Source organism: Camelus dromedarius, chromosome 31 (genome assembly GCF_036321535.1).
Source record: "Camelus dromedarius isolate mCamDro1 chromosome 31, mCamDro1.pat, whole genome shotgun sequence".
Taxonomy (NCBI): Eukaryota; Metazoa; Chordata; class Mammalia; order Artiodactyla; family Camelidae; genus Camelus; species Camelus dromedarius.
In genome coordinates, this window is record NC_087466.1 from 7873334 (window position 1) to 7892353 (window position 19020).

The 19020-nt window shown below is 47.5% G+C and overlaps 1 protein-coding gene across 2 annotated transcripts in view; it reads right to left on the reverse strand.

The window, feature by feature from the left end:
* Positions 1-3521: 3521 nt before the first annotated feature.
* Positions 3522-19020, reverse strand: part of SEZ6L (seizure related 6 homolog like) — a 160080-nt gene continuing 144581 nt past the window's right edge. Inside the window, exons 13-17 of one of the 2 annotated variants that reach the window (XM_031442946.2) lie at positions 15947-16141; positions 13558-13590; positions 11588-11699; positions 9916-10018; positions 3522-7424 (exon numbers count right to left, since the gene is read on the reverse strand). In XM_031442946.2, coding sequence (XP_031298806.2) covers positions 7395-7424; positions 9916-10018; positions 11588-11699; positions 13558-13590; positions 15947-16141 — 473 coding nt within the window. In that variant the 3' untranslated portion in view covers positions 3522-7394. Of the gene's footprint in view, positions 7425-9915; positions 10019-11587; positions 11703-13557; positions 13591-15946; positions 16142-19020 lie in introns of both variants that reach the window. The other variant, XM_031442945.2, reaches the window with a different exon arrangement.

A 19020-nucleotide genomic window follows, 5' to 3' on the forward strand; every position in this document is an offset into this window, starting at 1 on the left:
AGAGAATTCTCCAGTAGAAAACAGTTGAAATTCAGGAAGGAGGGGCTCTGCGGGAGGGACGCTGAGGAGGCAGAGTTGGACTTTAGCTTCTGTAGACACGAGGTCCAGGTAGAAGAGTCTCCATCCAGGTGGGGTCCCGAGGGTTAGAGCTTGGCTGATGGGAGAAGAGGAATTCTGGAACTGCTGGCAAAGCCTTTCAGATAAATAAGCATGATGGTTCCCTACTGATTGTCCTCCGTATTCTTTTAAGCTTTTGACACAACAAATTCTGCCGTAATAAACAACCTTGTACAAAAATCCTCACCCCGGTGCCTTGTATTTCTGTGGGATAAATGGAATAAATTACGATGCAGCACACCATGGACTATAACTCAGCTTTGGGAAGAATGGGTTGGAGCTTTGTGTAATGACCTGGCGAGATGTGTGGGATAGACATGTCCTGCCCCCACCTCTGTCAAGCGGGAGGAGAGCAAGGTGCAGATTTTTTTTTTTTTTTGAGGAAAACTAAATCTCTCCTATGTGTTTTTAAGACCAAAGGAAATGGTATAGAAGGATCCTCATCAAACATTGCATATTAATATTTTAAGGATGTGGGACTAGAGGGCTTGCTTACTAGCCCAGTGGGTTGTTTGAGTTGTTATAATCAGCCTGGGCCATTTTTATACATGTATATATTTCACATGCAATACAACAAAAATGGGAAGAGGGGAATGAGTATGTTGCATTTGTGAACAACCTCAAAATAATAAACTCTCCCCTTTCTGCTAACCCTGCTTGCTAAGAAGATTGAGGACCAGGGAAGGTCCTGCAGGCTGGGGGTTAGAGAAATGAAAAGGCATTTATAGCTTTTATAGAAGAGGGAGGTAGGGTTGGTAGATAAATGCCCAGTTAAATTCGAATTTCACATAAAGGATGACTACATTTTAGTATAAGTAAATTCCAAAATTGTACTTTCCCACTGGTCCAGCTTGGGTCATGTGACCATCTCTGAACTAACCACGGAAACTCTAATTGGCCAGAGGGTAGTCAGGTGCCCGTGGAGTCAGAACTTACTTATATTACAGATTTATATGTTGTTTAAAAAAAAAAAATCTGATTTTCAAATTTAACTGGGTAGCCTCTATATTTACTGTCTAATTTGGCAGACTTATAAGGAAGGAAGAAAGATGTCGGGGTAGGGGATGGGGGTAGTGAGCAGGGGACCCCAGATCTGCAAGTGGGGAGAGCGAGCTGGGGTTTGGGGAGGGAGAGAGAGCAGAGCAGGTCCCCAGGAACGTGAGACTCTCCGGGACAGAAGGCGGCAGAATTTTCAAGAAGTTTCCTTGGGTGACATGCCTTCCTTTCAGTTCCCTTGAGAGACTGGCTGTAAAAGTTAGATTCTTTTAAATCTTCTGTGGACTTAAGAGTGGTTGAGGGCGACACTACGAGACCAGGGTCCAAGGTGGGCCCATTTTTTTTACCCAGAACACATTCCATCTGGGTCTGTTTCATGGGCAAGGATGAAGCACCAGAGATGTTCATCTCTTTCTTTGTCAAGAGTCAAGGGCAGTCCACTAAGTTTCCAAATTGAAACCTCTTGTATCAGAAACAATCCATTTCATCAGCTGACTTTGTCCAAAGAAAATAACCATTGAGGCAGTGAAGTGTGACTGTCACTTTAGGATTAGTGCGACCTCCCAATAAAGCCTTGCTGAGGCTGCCACCTGGCGGTTTAAAGGGGCCCAGCATGCTCTCAACGCTGGTCATACCTTGGATTTCTCTGCTAGTGGATATTCATTCCTCCAGCGAATCTTTCAGAATGCCTATGTGTCCCAGGCAACAACGTTGCAATCATACGAACAGCATTGTTTTAAAATGGTAATGTCTTAGTTGAGTGCAAATAAAAAAAGATACTGGAAATGTAAGGAAATGAAAAGTAGGTTTTTAAAACTTGTAAGCCATGAAATTCATGTTGAAACTACTATACCATGTTTTAGGGCAGGGGATTCGTGACTCTTCAACAGAGTCATAATATGGAGAGAAACGGGTTGGGGAGAGCAGAGGGGGAAGGAAGGAAGGAGGGGGAGATACTTGGAATGGGAGGTTGGTTGGGGCACAAGAGCTGAAAAGTTGACAGAACTTTCGAGAAAGTGGCATTCACACCTTACCTTTGTTTTTAGGTTCCATGTTGGTGAAATCTTTTCTCTGTTTTCCTCCTTTTTTTTACATAGGGATGTATTAGTCCCACATCCGGGGGCTGCACAGGGATGTAGGAAGGCATCACCTCTCTACCTGCGTCACTCACCCCAATAAGCTGCTAATCATCGATCAAGTCAAGATTCAAGCCCAGAGTTCCCGCCCTTCGCCACTGCTGAACCCAGCCAAACAGTCCTGGGACAAAGCCAAGTGAGGCAGAATCCCTGTGCTCAGGGCGTCCACGGGCTAAAATCTGCTTCAGTTCTGGGTGCCCTAGGAGGAGATAGCACTGGTTGGGCTGGCCTTCAGCCATTCCTACCCTAGACATAGACCAGGATCCAGACCTCCTGGGTCCCCTTTCCTCCTGGATGAGCTGTGTGGACTTGGGCAAGTGACTTAGCCTCTCTGAGCCTCAGATACCACATCTGTCAAAGGAGAATGATACTAATTTCTTTCCTCACAGGAGTAAATGAGATATTAAAGTGCATCAAATAACTAGGAAATCTAAAACTATTCTCAAAGAAAACGTGTATTTAAAATGTAGAAAACAAAACGAAAAGAACTAGCAAGCAGCCAATAAATGCCAGCTATTAGCTATTACTATTTCTATGATTGTTAATGTCATCAGCTACATCATCCTGGCAGGGATCTCTTTGGTCACTGCTTTATGGCTCTCTCTCTCCTGGCCCAGGGCCGTCCATCCTGCTCATTTTGTCTGAAGCACATCTACCAGTGCAGGTGGGTTCTGGCCTCAAGGGAAGCTCTGTCTCTCCACTACTGTTCTAAATTTGCAGGCAGCCGGGCACTGGAAACAGCATCTTGGTTTCTGAAAGCATCCTGCTGCCTTTCTGTCTTTCACCTTGTCTGTCCTTCCAAGGAATCTCAGTTCAAGAACTGATTGAGTGACAAGCCCATGATTGATTCAGCCTCATCCTAGTCCTGCCAGTGCCACCCATCCCCCCTACACTGGTAAAGCTTCTCCCCAGGGGACCTTTCAGAAGCCCCACCCTTTCGTTTTATATTAGAAGATGATTGGACACCTGCAGGGAAGGAGCACGCCTGACGTCAATCCGTCCACCGGGATGCTTCCCCACGTGCCTCCTCCCCGACCCCCTTCCGCATTTGTTGTCCGTGTGATAAAGGGCCAACTTGGAGCTCCCAGCCTCCTGAATTACCCAATTTGGGATTGGATTCCCAATATGGCCACCAGAGGGCGCATTAAACAGAGCCGGTGCTGTCCCTCCCGTTACCTACACGTCCGGCCTCCCTGGCCCCCTCCGGCCAAGCAACACCTCCCCCTACCCTCAGCCACACCCGCTGTCCCTCCAAGGGGCTAGGTTCTCGTCGTCCTCCCTCCACGTGCTCCCTCTGCCCAAAAGCTTCCCCAACAACCCTGCAGGGCTCTGCTCAACCTCCCTGCCTTAGCTTAGAATCACCTCCTGGGCCACTCACTCCCAGCCACAGCCTCACCTGGCTCATCCGGGTCCTCGTCATTCTCCGCACGTATCATCGCTGGTGCTCATCTGTCAGGAGTTGTCTCCCTTCCTTCTGGGTGCCACCTGGATGGCTGCTTTATTTGTTAAATGGAGACAGGCTGCGATGGCTAATTCTGACTGGGCTAAGGGGTGCCTGGATTGCTGGCCAAACATTATTTTTAGGTGTGTCTGTGACGGTGTTTCCCAAATTGATGAACATTCGAACTGGGAGGCCGAGCAAAGGGCCAAGGCAGGTGGGCGTCTTCTGGTCCAGCGACTGCCTGAGCATTGCCGTCTGCTCGAGCTGGGCTGTCCGCCCTCTTCTGCCCTCGGACGCTGGTGCTCCTGGTGTCCTGGATGGCGGTATGTCTGAAGATGGCAGCGGACGTGCCTCGTTCCACACACTCCCCAAATGTTCCCGGAACCAGTCCCGAGTTGGCCGTCCTGTCTTGGCATTCAAAGTGTCAGTGGGTGTTACCCCAACTGAACCCCCAGAAACTGGAAACATGCCACTTCGTGTCATCCTGGAGCCTTTGTAACAAAAACCCCACTGATCTGACTCTTTTTCATTTGTTTTATTAGCATCAGTATATACAAAGTGGAAAATGACTTAATTTCATTAGCTTAGAAAGTTTGTTTTGCATTTTTATTCGGTTTGGACATCAAATGGAAATGGAAACTCCCCAGGAGAAAGCGTACCTTTGGGGGGTGCTGAACAACTCAATCAAACCTGGCCTCAGATGACCCAGTGGCCCCTCAAGAGCATTGGAAAGCGATACCCTTTGGATTGACCCCAAAGAAAAGGTCATTTTTGCCCAAGGCTCACGCTCAGCCTGAATCTACCCATATATCTGCCAAGTCCTTTCTGCTTATACAACCATCCCGATTACAGAGCCACTTTGCTTCCTGCTGGGCTGTTTGGCTGTTTCCAAAGCTATCAGCTTGAGGATCTGTAGGCTCTCCAAGGAGCTGGCTTCAGAAGATCATTTTTAAAGCATGTCTATGGAACGAAGTAAGGACGGCCATCAAGTTGGCTCAATAATTGTACCCCCTGCCCCCGACAAACAGCAGAAGGATGAGCTCCAAGCTGAAGAGGGTGGAGGGCGTGCATTTTTATAAGCCCGGGGTTGGGGGTGGCTGACAGATACAGCTTAGGAGAATTAGCATGTAATACACACCATCACACTCATTCATTGAAGCTCGAAATAGCTGTAAACGTGTTTCCCCGATGTTTTCAAAACAAAGAGTAGCTTGTAGGAAGGTTCAGTCCATTCTTGAGTTTCTCAAGATTGTATCCGATTCAAAAATATTTAATCCCAGTGGGTTTTCACATTGGTCTTATAAAAAACAGACATGACGTGAGCGGAAATGAGATGCCTGGTACATTTTTGGCACTATTATTATTATTTGTTTTACCTTTACCTATTACAAAGACACATTCAGGTATTTCGAAAAGAAAAATAGACACCAACCTGTCTTTTCAATCACACTGTACATTGTCAAGCTTGCCCACTCCAGCTTTAGGCTAAAACAAACTTTTAAAAACATGGTTACAGGTGTCATACTTCTAAGACAGAACAAAGACACTGGTATCCTGGAAAAACAAAATAAAAATCAACACCTCTCTGTCCGTCCAACAACCAAGAAGAATTGCTGGGCCACGGCCTGGCCAGTTTTAGGGGACAGGGTTAGCATAAAGATTGTATATTTCGTCAGTCTTTATGAAAGGCAAGTGTTTAGTGTTCACATAACCATAGTATGTTCTAAAATTAAAAATCATTAAGAGTTCTTCGTTCGGATGACCCAGGGTTAGGTTTAGAAGAAGCATCAAATAGAAATAAAAGCCAAGACCAGATTCTGACTTTAGAAAATGACCGAATAAGACGGGGGTGGGGGGGCTCGGAGTGGCTGAGGGGGGCAGCCTTTACTGATCTCGCGGTGCTTCCCGAATGCAAGCTCGAAGGAGCACGTGTGGGGGATGCTTTTCCGGCAGGAGGGAAATACTTGGGCCTCAGATCCCTCCAGACTGAGGTCCAAGCTCCTGGCTGGGGGTGGGAAGGGTAGGTGTGTGCGCACAAAGCCAACTGCTGTATTCCGTTCCAGATGCTTCCCAGGCAAGCTACCAAAAACGTGGACTCCCGGCCATTCTCCCAAAGCCGTGGCAGCCAGAAAGGTCTTTTCTGGTTTGAAAACTAGCTAGTTTAGAACAATTCTAGAGAGCCTGGGAAGGCGCCAAAGAGGGCCCTCAAAGCCACTGGACCCGTGTGCCTCTCTGAGCCATCGGCCATCCCTCGGGAGGTGGATCAGCCTCACACACACGATTCCTCCCTGCAGCCTCACCCTCTGCCTTCTCTTTATACTTACTTAGAAAAGAATCTTCTGGAAGATAGTCACACACTCACCAGTCCCACTGGGTTAGGGCGAAAGGACCCTGATAACACACAAGGACGCTCATAGTATTAATGAGATGCCGAGAATTCCTTTTTGGCTTGGAACCCCTCCTTCTCTCCCCATCGGAGATCGAATCGTGTGATGGGGGTGGATGCTGTCATGGTTCTAATCCCCGTGGCCCTGTTCCTCTGCACCTCCATGGTCCATGTCAAGTGTTCATGCCACCATCCAACATCTGGGCAGAGCTTCAAACACTGGAAAAGTAGTTTCTTCTTTGAGGACCCTCTCTCCCCGCAAAATACTGGAAGGCAAGTGTATTCTGAAGGTGTCACCTCTTAGGGTGACAGTGCACTCGAGTCTCCTCTCTTTTGAGGGCTCTGGCCTTCCGGGACCCCGAGAGGGGACCAGAGCTCACCCCTGGATGTCTCTCCTGCTACACAAACCCTTTTAACTATACGGGGGGTGCTGCTCACACGTCCAAAGCCTGCGGATCTATTCTCGCAGCTTGAGGGTGGCCTCGCTGAACAATTCTGGCACTTGGAGCATCAATTTCATCGTTGAAAGAGTGTCAGAGGAAAGAACATTTAATTAGCTCGACTCCCTTACCTAATGCTCCCCCTCATCCAATTCTTCACTGGAACTCTCAAACCTCTCATCTTCTCTGAAAATTTTCCTTTGTCATCTGTCGCCTTTATGGAGAGAAAACATTTTCTTAGTTTGCCGGCATCCAGCGAGGCCAGGGTAGTAGAAGGGAATGTCGATGTGGTAACACCTTTGCTGCCTTCAGAGGGGCCGTGGGGGGTGGGGATGGGGCGGGACCTTTGAGAAGCTGCGAAAACTGGAAGGGAGGACACATGTGGGTTTTGGAGCAGACCTGTTTAAGGACCCATGCTAAATTCCAACCCAAGTTAATTCAACAAGAAACACCCTTTCCAACCTAATCTTGGGACTTAGATTTGTAGGAAAAAACGCCATGGGCGTGGATTGCGAAGATGCATGCAATCTGATGTAGCCATAGCACGGCAGCGCTGCTGGGAGAAACTCAGCCTCTTTCTTCCCCTTCTCTTCCCCCTGCTGCTATATTTGCCATTTTGTAGGCCCTCCAGCTGGCTTCAGGATTGAGGCTGTACCATGAATTTGGCTGCAGCTGCAATACATCCAACCACACCTATTTCGATTTTAAATATAATAAATACAGTGAAGAAAACAGCAAATCTTCAATAAAGAGTCTAAAGAAAAGACAGTCAACACTCTGGGGTTTCCATCAAATGCCACGTGGTCTCTGGATGAATTTCTCGAGGAGGCTGTTGTTGAATTCCTGTCTGTAAGTTCCCTTCTCAAGTGGAGCTCTCTCTAGATGGAAACTTCATACTCTCTTGTTTCCTGCAAGAGAGAGAAGCCCAGATCTGTTAACCCGTTGTGTGGCACAGTGACTCAAAATTGGTTCCGGATCTTCTCCCATCTCTGCATCCAAGACATCGGGCATGTGACTTTGCAGTCTCTTTTCTTTGACCTTGACTTGCTTTTGCCAGTGGGTTATGGGGAAAGTGGGTCAAAAGAGGGGTTTGAAAAGCACATGTGTGTTTCTGCTTGTGTCCTGCCCCTCTGCCATCATATGAGCAGAGCCTGCCTTGATGGCCATTTCCACCAGCAAGAAAATGAGGGGAACAGACAGCAGAGCTGAGTTACCCAGCCAACCACCAGCCAGTCCCAGATGTGTGAGTGAGGACTGCCGAACGAGGACTATCCCCCAGCCAAAATGAGCTGGAAACACGTCCCCTGGGCTGATGAGCAGATTAATGTTTGTTGCTTTGAGTGACTGAGTTTTGGGACTGTTTGTTACTCAGCATTATCATAGCACTAAGTAACTGATACATATACTAATAAGTATTAATAAGGTATAGTTTCTAACATGCTATTTTTCATCAGCTGGACCTTCTTTTAGGAGTCAGAAAGAAACTATGCAGAATGTAAAACAACATATGACCTCTTCTTACCAGTGCCACATCTAAAATGGCTACAACATGTAGGTAGCAATCAGTTCAATTTCTCCAATATTCATGGAGTGTGTGTAATCTACTCCAGGCCCCCAGGGCAGAGGAGCAGGGAGATATAAGAAGTCATAGGCTTGGCTCCAGAAAGGGTCACTGTCACATGTTTTGAAAGGAGATCTACAGTTCCCATAGGTCAACATAGTTAAGCGATTACATTTGTGCTTCATGAGAGATGGAAGTGTGGTAGGCAGACTCTAAGGTGGTCCTCATGATCTCCATCCTCTTGGTATTCACACTTTTCTATGATTTCTTCCCCTTACTATGCTCTGCTTCTAACCAGGAGAACACAGTAAAGGGACCAGGATGTCACTTCTATGTTTATATTACATAGGATTGTGATTTCCATCTGGAAAGGAGACGCTGTCTGTCTTTTGCTGACTTTGCAAAAGCAAGCCGCCATGTTGTGCACTAGTCCCTTAAGAGGGACACATGAAAAGGAACTAAGGTTGACAGCCTGCAAGCCATGAAGCCCTTCATTCCAACAGCCTGAAAGGAACTGGATGCCATCAACAACCATGGGAGCTTGGAAGTGGACCTTCTCCAGTTGAGCCTCAGATGAAACCGCTGCCTTGATTGACACCTTGATTGTAGTCTTTGAATCCTGGAGCAGAGGACCTACAGAAGCTGTGCCTAGACTCCTGACCTACAGAATCTATGGGGTGGTAGAGGTATATCCTTTTAGGTTCCTAAATTTGCAATAATATTGTTACATAGCAGTTGATAACCAACACAGGAAGTCAGAGTGAGTAGGAGGAAGGGAAGGTTAGCAGGGACAAGGATCAAGTCAAGTTCATGCCCCCAAATACTGGGAGATGACTGTACATCATTACACAGTGAATTTGAAGGGTTGTGGTTTTGCAAAGTCACTCCAGCCTTCCAATTCTTCACATGTGCCTCTGGGCCTTTGCATGTGCTCTCCTGTCTTCCTGGCATCTTCTTCAACCACCATATAAATTCTACCCACCTTATTTGTCTCAGCTTTATCTCACTTTCTCAAAGATGCCTTCTCCCACCCCCTCCAAGTGTTCCCCACCATACACTCATAGCACCCTGTCCAATTTCTTTCATGGCCCTTAAAAATTACGGTTGGTTGCAATTAAGACTTTCACTGGCACATGAGATTGAGGTTCAAGGGGAGGCAGGAGAGTGTAATGATGAACGGAATCAAGTAGAATTTGCGTCCTAGGTGAGGTTGTGTGCCCTGACTGTGTACAACCTGACCAAATCATTCTTCCTCTCCCTGAACGTCAGTGTCTGCATCAGTCAGTCAGAAATAACTGGAGAATCTATCATATGGAGTTGAAAGGATTCAAGGAGATTATGCATAAGGTGATATGCATTTAATATGCCCATGGTACGTATTATTATTATTATTATTGATATCTGCCTCCTTTGCAAGACTATAAGCTCATTAATGGAAGGACTGTGTCTGTTTGGCTTAGCTGTGTACCTAGTACCCAACACAAAGCCTGCCACTCAAATGTGGAGGGATGTTACACACTGCCATTCAGCAAGGAATGGAGTTCAACAGGGTGTTTGGGAATGCCACCTGTTGCTACCAGGCCACTGGTGGGCTCTGACCCATCCAGCAGCCTCTTCCTTCTGTGGTCATTCTGCTAAGAATGAACAGAGCGATGGACTTGTCACCAGCTTGCAAAAAGAGCTGGGCTCTCCGGCAGTTGTCTCAGTAGGGGTCTCAGTGGGGATGAGACGGGACCACTAGCCATGCCTTTCCACCAGCGGCACTGTGAGCAAAAGGAAATTAAACCTCCGGTTTCAGTGCTGACAAATACAGAGCAGATGAAGAGGGACCAACTCACCCCTGTCTCGTAAATGGGGTTGTCAAACTCGGTCTCCACGGTGATCTGGCTGTAGGGGTGGGAGTACATGAGGGGCAGGCGGAGGCTGGAGTAACAGCGACATCTGGAGAAGAGACAGTCAAGGGAAGAGAAGTTACTTTTCCTGGACTAGGCGATACCTTACAATTCCGAAGGGAATCAGCACCTTCCTGAGCACCAGCACCTCTGCGAACGACAAGGAGGATGTGTGGAAACAGCCTCTTGCAGGCGAGAATCTGAGTGGGGTGAAAGCTGAAATGGTAATTGCTCTCAGAGCCTAACCCAGCCAGTGATCACTAATGCCCTGTAGCTCCACTTACTGGGGAGGGGGTGGGGCTTAAGGTGTTTCCACCTGTAAGGCAATTTAAGTCCCTCCTTAATGCAAAGAGCAACAGCAAAAATAATGTGCATTTATTAGGCATCTACTGTGTTGTCCCAGAGCAGCCTTCCCCGGCCACCTATTTAGAGGTGGTCTCTGTTCCCACCCCCTATCCTCTTTCCTTCATTGTATTTATCATAGTGTCTTATAATTTGCATATTTCTACTCTCTCCCTTCCAGACTGTGAGCTCCACAGGGCAGAGACCATTTATATTAGGCAAAAGCCTGCCTCAGGGCCTTTGCACATGCTGTTTCTCTGCCTGGAATCCTCCTCTCCCATATATGTGCATAGTTTACTCATTATTGCTTTCAAGCTCTTACTCAAATGTCATTTCTCAGTGGGGTCCCCTCAACCTCCCCTATTTAAAATGCAACTATCGCCTACTCCAGATCCCTTTTTCTGTCTTTCAAGCTTTTTCTCCCTGCACTTAGCACCTTCTACTGTACTACATACTTTTATTTTATACTTTACTTAGTGTCTATCTTCCCTCATTAGAACCTGGGCCCCTCATGTCAAAGATTTCCTCTTGTTTTGTGCACAGTGATGTTCTTAGAGCCCAGAAGACGGCCCAGCACATAGTAGGTGCTCAATAATTGTGAAGTTGAATGAATTAGTGAGTATCCTGGCCATGGCTGAGTGTCTTCCTTCTTCATTAAAGTCAAGTTCTGTGATCCCCAACACCAGGGACGATGACATTAGATTGTCAATACATATTTGTTGAATAAAGGAATGAATGAATGAGTCAATGACAGAATGAATGAGTGAGTGTGCCGGGTAACAGCACATGTCTGTCTCTCCCACTAAACCCTAGCTCCATGACGTCAGGGATACTGTCTGTCTGACTCGCTGCTGCACGGAGGGTTGGTAGGTGCTCAATCTAAATATTTCTCCCAGTTTGGGATTTGCAGATACTACTACATATAATATAGATAAACAACAAGGTCCTACTGTGCAGCACAGGGAACTACATTCAATATCTTATAATAGCCTACAATGAAAAGAATATGAAAAGGAATATATATATATATATGTATGTAGAACTGAATTACGATGCTGTACACCAGAAATTAGCACATTGTTAACCAACTAGGCTTCAATAAGAAAAATTTCTCCCAGAGTTGAGTCGAATCACACCATCCTGATGATCACACAAGTGCCACTGTCCCCAAGGTTACAGGTGGAGACCTGAGGCTCAGAGAGGTGAAGTGCCCAGTCCCCCGGGGCACTGACTGTTGAATGGATGGCAACCGCCACCGCCACCCGAAGCCCCGCACCTGGTGATGTAGAGGTAGGCTCCTCCCAGCAGTAAGGAGATGACAAGGACTGGGATGAAGATAGCCAGCGCCATGCTTCCTCCTTCCAGAGACGTTTCCGCTGCCGCTTCTGCTACTAAACACACAGGCTGGTGAGGGCACCTGGCTCCCAGGTGAGCTCCCGCCCTCCCAGTCCTGCACCCACTCAAAGAGCTGATGTCACAGAGCCTTGGCCATTGGAGAGCCATCCCCAGAAGGGAGAAGGGGCAGACTGGAGGAAATGGTTCTTTGCAACAGAGCCCAGACCCATCCTTGGATGGGGTGGTCACTGAGGCCACCAAGATGTACACTCTTTTAACTCATTTTCTTGCCGGGGGGGGAGGGTGGTTACCGGTTGAAATCTGGTTAAAATCCAATTCAAGGGAAGACCTGGATAAAATCTCAAATGTGCTATCAGGAAAGGCAGATTTGCTTGACATTCCGTGGGGAAGAGAGTTTGTTGCGTCCAGACTGGCAGGTCCCCCCTAGAGCGGCTCAAGCAGACCGTCCAGCAGAGGGCGCTGGGCAGCCGTGTCAGTGCTCAGGACCCTGCACCCCACGACACCCCAACTGGGAAGACCCCGTTTTCATCCTCAGAGGCCACGGCCGCTCATTCTCTGGTAGCCCTCTCCGCCTCCCCTGGAGCCTCCTGCTACCTCCCCACGGTCTGTGGAGACCCCAAGAACTATGAGGACTATGGTGGGGGGGGGCGGGGGCGATGGGGGCGTTTTCTCAGCATGGTTCCAAGGAAGACCCCCACATCCCCTCGGGACACTTGGCCTCCGCCCCTCTGCGGTTCTCCGCCACCATGTCTAACAGGGCCCGGCTGCACGCCAGCCGATCTATAATCCATTAACCGCCACTCTTCGGGTCTGAAAAATCGATCCTAATGCCCAAGAGAAATGTGTGCGCACGGAACACCACGATGGCATCAGACTCCCTGAGCAAGCCAGGCCTTTGACATGTTTGCACGGTTCATTGGTTGGTGGAAGACAGCAAAGGATGGGCCTGAACAGAGCCTAGCACCAATAAACGCTCTCTCTTTTTCCAGTGGAGTGACTAACACGTGCTCTCCGCCCCGCTCATGTATTTGAGCCCTGGCTCTGTCTGCTTGGATTAAAATGTCATCTGTTGCAAAAGCGAGCAACTAATGGCATGGAATTCCCACCGCCCCAGATTCTGAGTGAACTGTTTATTGTCAGAAAGCCAAGTGGTTCCCAAAATAATAATAAAAACTGTCTAATTGGTTAAAACTTGGATTTTTAAAATGAAACAAAAAGTATATATTTTTGACACCACAGCCCAGTGAGTGGTTTTGGACCAAACTGAACGAAGGTTATACAGACAGCAGAGGACTTTACGTGTTGGGGGAGGGACTGAAAAGGGAGGGAACCACAAAATAAAAACAAAATCCTGGATCACTTTTTAGCATCTTGTTCTACATTAATAAATCTCACTTGGTAACTTCTGACAAAAGAACAGAAAACAAGGGGGGTGATCCAGGGACAGCTATGCTGGAGAAGAGAGAGACAGAGGGGAAAACAGAAAATTCCCCGGGGAAGATCTTTCTCCCCCAAAACCAGGAGGATGCTCGGCATGGAAGGTGATGCATCCATGGATGTAGTTCCCCAAAGTGGCACCACATGGTTGAAAAGCTTTACAAGAGGGTGACGCCTTTCTCAGGCGAGGGGACTCCCAGAAGTTTTTACCTCGTCTGCATGAACAGAGCTGGGGGCAGCTCTCTCTCAGGTCCTAATTTGGGCTGTAAGTTGCAAATTCCACAGTTTTTTTTCTTTTTCATATCATCTATTTTGAAATGACCTTCGGCAGTGTGAAGGCAGAATTTTTGCTTAAAAAATTTTTTTAAAGCACCCGGGTAAGGATATTCAACGACCTGCCCTTGCTTTCTGCAATGAGCTTGGTTTACTGGATTTTGTCATCACTGGACTCACCTTCTAAAGCGTGTTCAAAGCTGTCTTGATTCACTGAAAGGGAAATTGGACCATTGGTCAATGTCAAGTGAACTCACTCCGTTTGCATGAAATGAAGCCGCCCCCTCCCCCCAACTAGATGCAAAAGTCCATGCCACGCTGCGCTGAAGTTAGAGTTACGGTTTTTGTTTGTTTGTTTTAAATCTTGGGCTACTGGAGTTAGCGGAAATGCCTGCACACACTCCTAAGTTCCTGAGAGCTGAGGGGATAGACATGAAAGAAATAGGGCACGAATTCCTGATACTCACCACGTGTCAGATCCCGCACATCAAGAGCTTTACATACATTTGCGCACTTAGCACTCACAACAATCTCGTTAGATACTATAATCATCCCCACTTAACAGATGAGCAAACGGAGGTTCAGAGAAGTCACCACACAGCTTCTAAGGGTTGGAGGCAGGACTTCAACCTGCTTGGCTGTCTCGAGCCTCTGCTCTTAACTGCGCAGTTCTGGCCTCTTCACTGTTTCCATGTAGGACAAAGGTTGATGAACGGTGAGGGTCAAGACAAAATCCCAAAGGCAGATGTTTTCCACCCTAGACATGAGCTGGACCCTTGAGTGCCTGTCTGGGGGGGCAGAAGCTTCCATGGAATCTTAGAACTGGAAGGAAATGTTGTACCTTGGAGTGTGGTCAGCGATAAAATGTGCGGCTTCCTGGGCCCTTTCCTGGACCTGCCGAGGCGGCGTCCTTGGGGTTGGCCCGTCTGTAGCTCTGGCCAACTTCCCTGTAATTCTGCTGCTGCTGGCCCAGCCACTGACCCTCCTTTAGAAAACCTGAGTGGACTCATCCAATTATTTCACCCAAGGGGAAACCCAGGTCAGAGGGGGAGGGCAGGTGGACGATGGCAGAGCCAGGGCCGAAAATTCTCCGGCGAGGATGTTTTTGGCAAAACAAACCCAACAAGAAACAGGGAAACAACCGGCAGATCCACCCACGGTGGCAAGACTGAGTGCATGATGACAGACACTCAGTGTGGAATGATCGGAAATGCTGCAAAAAGATAAGGCAGAGCTATGGTTTTGTTTTCTGATTCAACGGATGTCTCTGATAAGTGGGGAAAAGCAAAACACGAGAACTGTATGACATACCCCTCCTTTTTTTATTTTTCCTTTTGTAAAAAACAAACAACCCCTTCCCATCCTTCCAGTCTGTCTATTTGTATGAGTCCCAGGAAGCCGGGACTCATACAAGCTCAAAGGTGATGAGTACTGGATTCTGGAGAGGAACGCGGAAGGGGTAGGGGAAGGGAGGGAGGGAGCCATGGCCAATGCTTCTTATGCAACTCTGATTTCTTTTGCTTCTTGCAGGAAACACTTTTGTCATCAATCCAAAAAAAAAAAAAAAAAAAAGTGCTGAACATAGGCATTTGGGGATCCGCTAAAGTTATAGATCCCCAGGTAGAAATGTAGAACTGTATGTTTCCCTTCCCCATGGGGAGAGAATTCTGCCTGATTCTTAAGAGAGTTTTAACTGTAAAAGGTTAAATCCACTTGCCTAAAGCATTGAACATATTTCGGATATGATTATTAATTTCACATATGAAAGACACAGATAAATGGACCCAAATCTCAATAGATGTGTCATAACTTAATTTCAATGATGAGTGTTTCACTGATTTTAAAATATACCTCCTCCTTCCCCCACCCCGCCCCGCCTTTACCATCTCTGAGATGGGGGCGTGTCTTAAAAACCAATGGGGTGTTATAATCGCGGCCAACAGGCGGCGCTCACGGTGTTCGTGCGCGCGGAATCCTTAGCGCAAACTCTTCAGCCTTTGGAGGATGGGTGCGAACGCCTTGGGAGAATTCCCCAGAGGCAACGGGCGCAGGGGGTGGGGGTGGGGTGGATGGTGGGGAGGAGCGGCGAGAGGCTGTGCACGTAACCCTTGGGAACAAAGTAGTTGGGAGAAGGAAGTGCAGGAGGCGGGAGACGTTGCGCCAGCAGGAGTCAAAGGCAGGCTGCCTCTTTTAAAAGTCTAATCTTGAAAGAGCTCTTTTAGTAAGTTAAAAAAAAAAAAAAAAAAAGCCAAGCAAGGAGAAGGCATGGTGTCATTGTTTAATTGGCAACCACTTCCTTCTTTCTCGGTGGTCTGGAAAATAATAGTGGTGGGGTCTTAGATTTAGTGAAACACAGTAGCTTGGGTTTTTAGAGCAAATTTAGAATCCCTGCAAGTCAACCCTGACATCTCTGGGTCCCTAAGTCCCAGGGACGTGGGTAAGTTTCTTTACCTTTACAGAGGGGCAGTGGCAAGTTCCAGTGGGAAACCTGTCCTAGGGTGCAGCGAATGGTCACTTCACCCATGAGCTCAAAGCCCTCGGTCCCCGGGATGTGGGTAAGTTTCTTTACCTTTACAGACGGGCAGTGGCCCGTTCCAGTGGGATGGCTGTCCCAGGATGCAGCGAATGGTCACTTCGCCCATGAGCTCAAAGCCCTCGTAGCACATGAAGGTGAGGGACTCTCCAGGCAGGTAGAGTCGCTTGTACAGGATTTGGTACCCGTTTTCAGGTAGCCCTGGGTTGTCACACGCCAGGGACTCCTCCGCTAAAAGGCAAGCCAAAAGGAGCTCTGATGAGATGACGCAAATCTCTGGGGACTCCTACTCAGAGCCAGTGTGACTGAGTCCAGTCTCCCCAGCATCATTTCTCTACGTCCCCACCTTGCATGGAGCTCTTTCCCATTTCTCAAACTCCCCTTTCCCTCCCCTACCTCTGGGTGTGGGTTACTCAGGGGCACAGTAGAATGTACCACACTGTGGAGTCTGGGTTCAAATCTGGCTTCTGCTACTTACTAGCTGTGTGACCTCCATCAAGGGCCATGACCTCTCTGAGTTTCAGTTTCCTCATCAGTAAAATGGAGATAATAGCAGTGCCCATCTCATAGGGACTTGGAAGATTAAGACAATGTGTGCAAAGGCTTAGCATGCCCTTGAAAGGTAGGTACTCAGTAAACGGTGGACAGTGGTGCTGCTAAATTATGAAATACTCCTCTTGCTTCTCACCTTACACCTCACCTGCCCACCCAGCCTGGATAAGTCTTGTCTTTCAATACTCAGCCTTTAGGTCTCCGCCTCCAGGAAGCCTTCCCTGATGCCCCCTACCCGGGAAATGCTGATCTAATTCCCTGGGCTTCCCTTCCTTCTGGGGGGAGGGGAAGTAAGTGATCCTTGAAGAGAAGGCAAATTCCAAGCGCAGCACCTGCAGTGTAGCAGAGGTGCCAGCAGGTGGCAGTGGCAACTCAGAAGGCATTCCCCACGGACTTTCCCTGGAATTTTCTTTCATAAATTAACAGGTTAATGAGTACAACATATATTTACTGAACACCTTCTATGTGCCAGGGACTGTTCTTGGCCCTGGACATACAATGATGAGAAAGAGAGACGTGACCCCTGCCTTTTCGTAACTTAACGTTCATGTAATATACAGGTTATTTCTTGGACCAGGCACTGTCCTGACCCTGGGGAGATAGAAAGGGACAAAAGACAAATTCTTAGACCTGGGGGTAAAGGAAGATGTTGACAGCAGGTCTAGGAAGATGAGGGGGAGGCGTCCCCAGCTGTTCTCACCTGGCTTCATCCTAGAATCACCCTAGATTATTCAGTGAGCTGGCTCTGCCCCCTAAGGTATTTTAATTTAATTAGTTCCCCCAAAGTATTATTTTTAAAGCTCCCCTGGTGATTCTAAAGTCCAGCCAGAACTTTAGGACTGAAGGATTTAGGGCTCAGAACTGCTGCTTTGGTGTCTTGGGATGGTTAAGTAATTGATTAATCATTTAATTAATTAATTCCTCAAATTAATTCAAATATCCATTTTGTACCAGCTGAGTTACAAATATTACCTCTAATCCTCCCTCAAGTCCTTAAAGATGGTTAACAGTTCCGAGCAGAACAGCCAACAATTACTGAGAGCATCCTATGAGCCAGGCACTATTTGGAGTTTTATAGCTGTAAACTCATTTAAGTTTCACAACAACCACAAGACACAGATATTATTATCATTGTCCATGTTTTATATCTGAGCAAGTGAAGCACAGAACTCTTGGGTATCTTGTTGGGTAACCTGTTAAGCTAACTTAGTGCGAGAGATAGGATTCAAATCCAAGTGGTCCAAGTTTGCTGTTAATCACTGCATTATACACTCATTTTTACAGATGAGGAAACTGAGGCTCAGGGGAAGGTCTCTTGTGAAAGGTCCCACAAGAAGGAAGTGGCTGAGCTGTGATTTGATTCTTTGACTCCAAAGTCAGTCCATTTCAATTCTGACCCAGCCATCAGTAAGAGTCTGAGAATTCCATACAAAGTTCTTTCCCTGGCAAAAAGCCAGCTGTTTTTTGAAGGCATTTGTGTTTATCCTCAGCTCCCAGAAGATGGCAGGATGGAAAGTGACCTGAATTTGAAACCGGAGGCTTGGATCTAGTGTGTGACCCTGGGTGAATCATTTTATGTCTCTGGACTTCATTTTTTTTTTCCTGCCTGTTAAGTAAATGGACTGGACCAACACCTCCTCCTTAGGTGGGATGTGGCTGGACAATGACATTCCGAGTATGTACCCACACTTTGAAATAAGATCATCTAAGGCAGGTGTTCTCAACCTACATGCTACTGACATTTTGGGCTGGGCAACTCTGTGGTGGGTGGTTCTGTGTCTGGTAGGGTGTTAGGAGCACCCTTGGCCTCCATCCACGAGATGCCAGGAGCACTCCCCTCCCTCTGTTGTGCCAACCAAAACTGTCTCTAGAAATTGTCACTGACAACTGTCCCCTGGGGAGCAACGTCACCCCTGGTTGACAATCACTTGTCTTAGGTTTAAACGATTCTGATCACAATGGTGTGACTTCATCCCGTTCTCTCCCAGGAATTCAAGAGAGCTGGACTGATGGTCTTACAGACATAATCACACACCTGCCCTCATTTCTATTCCCCTCCCTCCACACTGCATTAAGTATAGGAAAAAATGTACATTTTTGGAGCACATTTGAGCAAAATGCTCAAAATCAGGCTCCCTGGCTATTGTTATGAAGGGTTTGTAGTCGTGGGACACTGAAACTGAGCGGTAATTAGCAACCAATGTTAGTCAAGCACTTATTGTATACTAGGCACATTGTCATGAGCTTCTGCTTGATGAGGACACCAGCTTCAGCTTGTTCAAAGTCACGCAGCTGTCCAGTGGCAGAGCTGGGATGCAAAGGTGACCTGCTGGCTTTTAAATCCTGTGCATTTAACGGTTCTGCTAGAATGAAGGGCCCTTCTTGTGCCCGAATCCCCTGGGCTATCGTGAACTGCTCTGAGGTATGGCTTTCTCAGAGACAGGAATTTCTTAATGAAGACGGGCACCCAGCTAGAGCTCAGCCTGCTGGCAGAGGGGAAGCCCCTGGGGATGACTCGTCAGTGGAAACTTTTACTATGGCCACGGTCTGGCCACGTG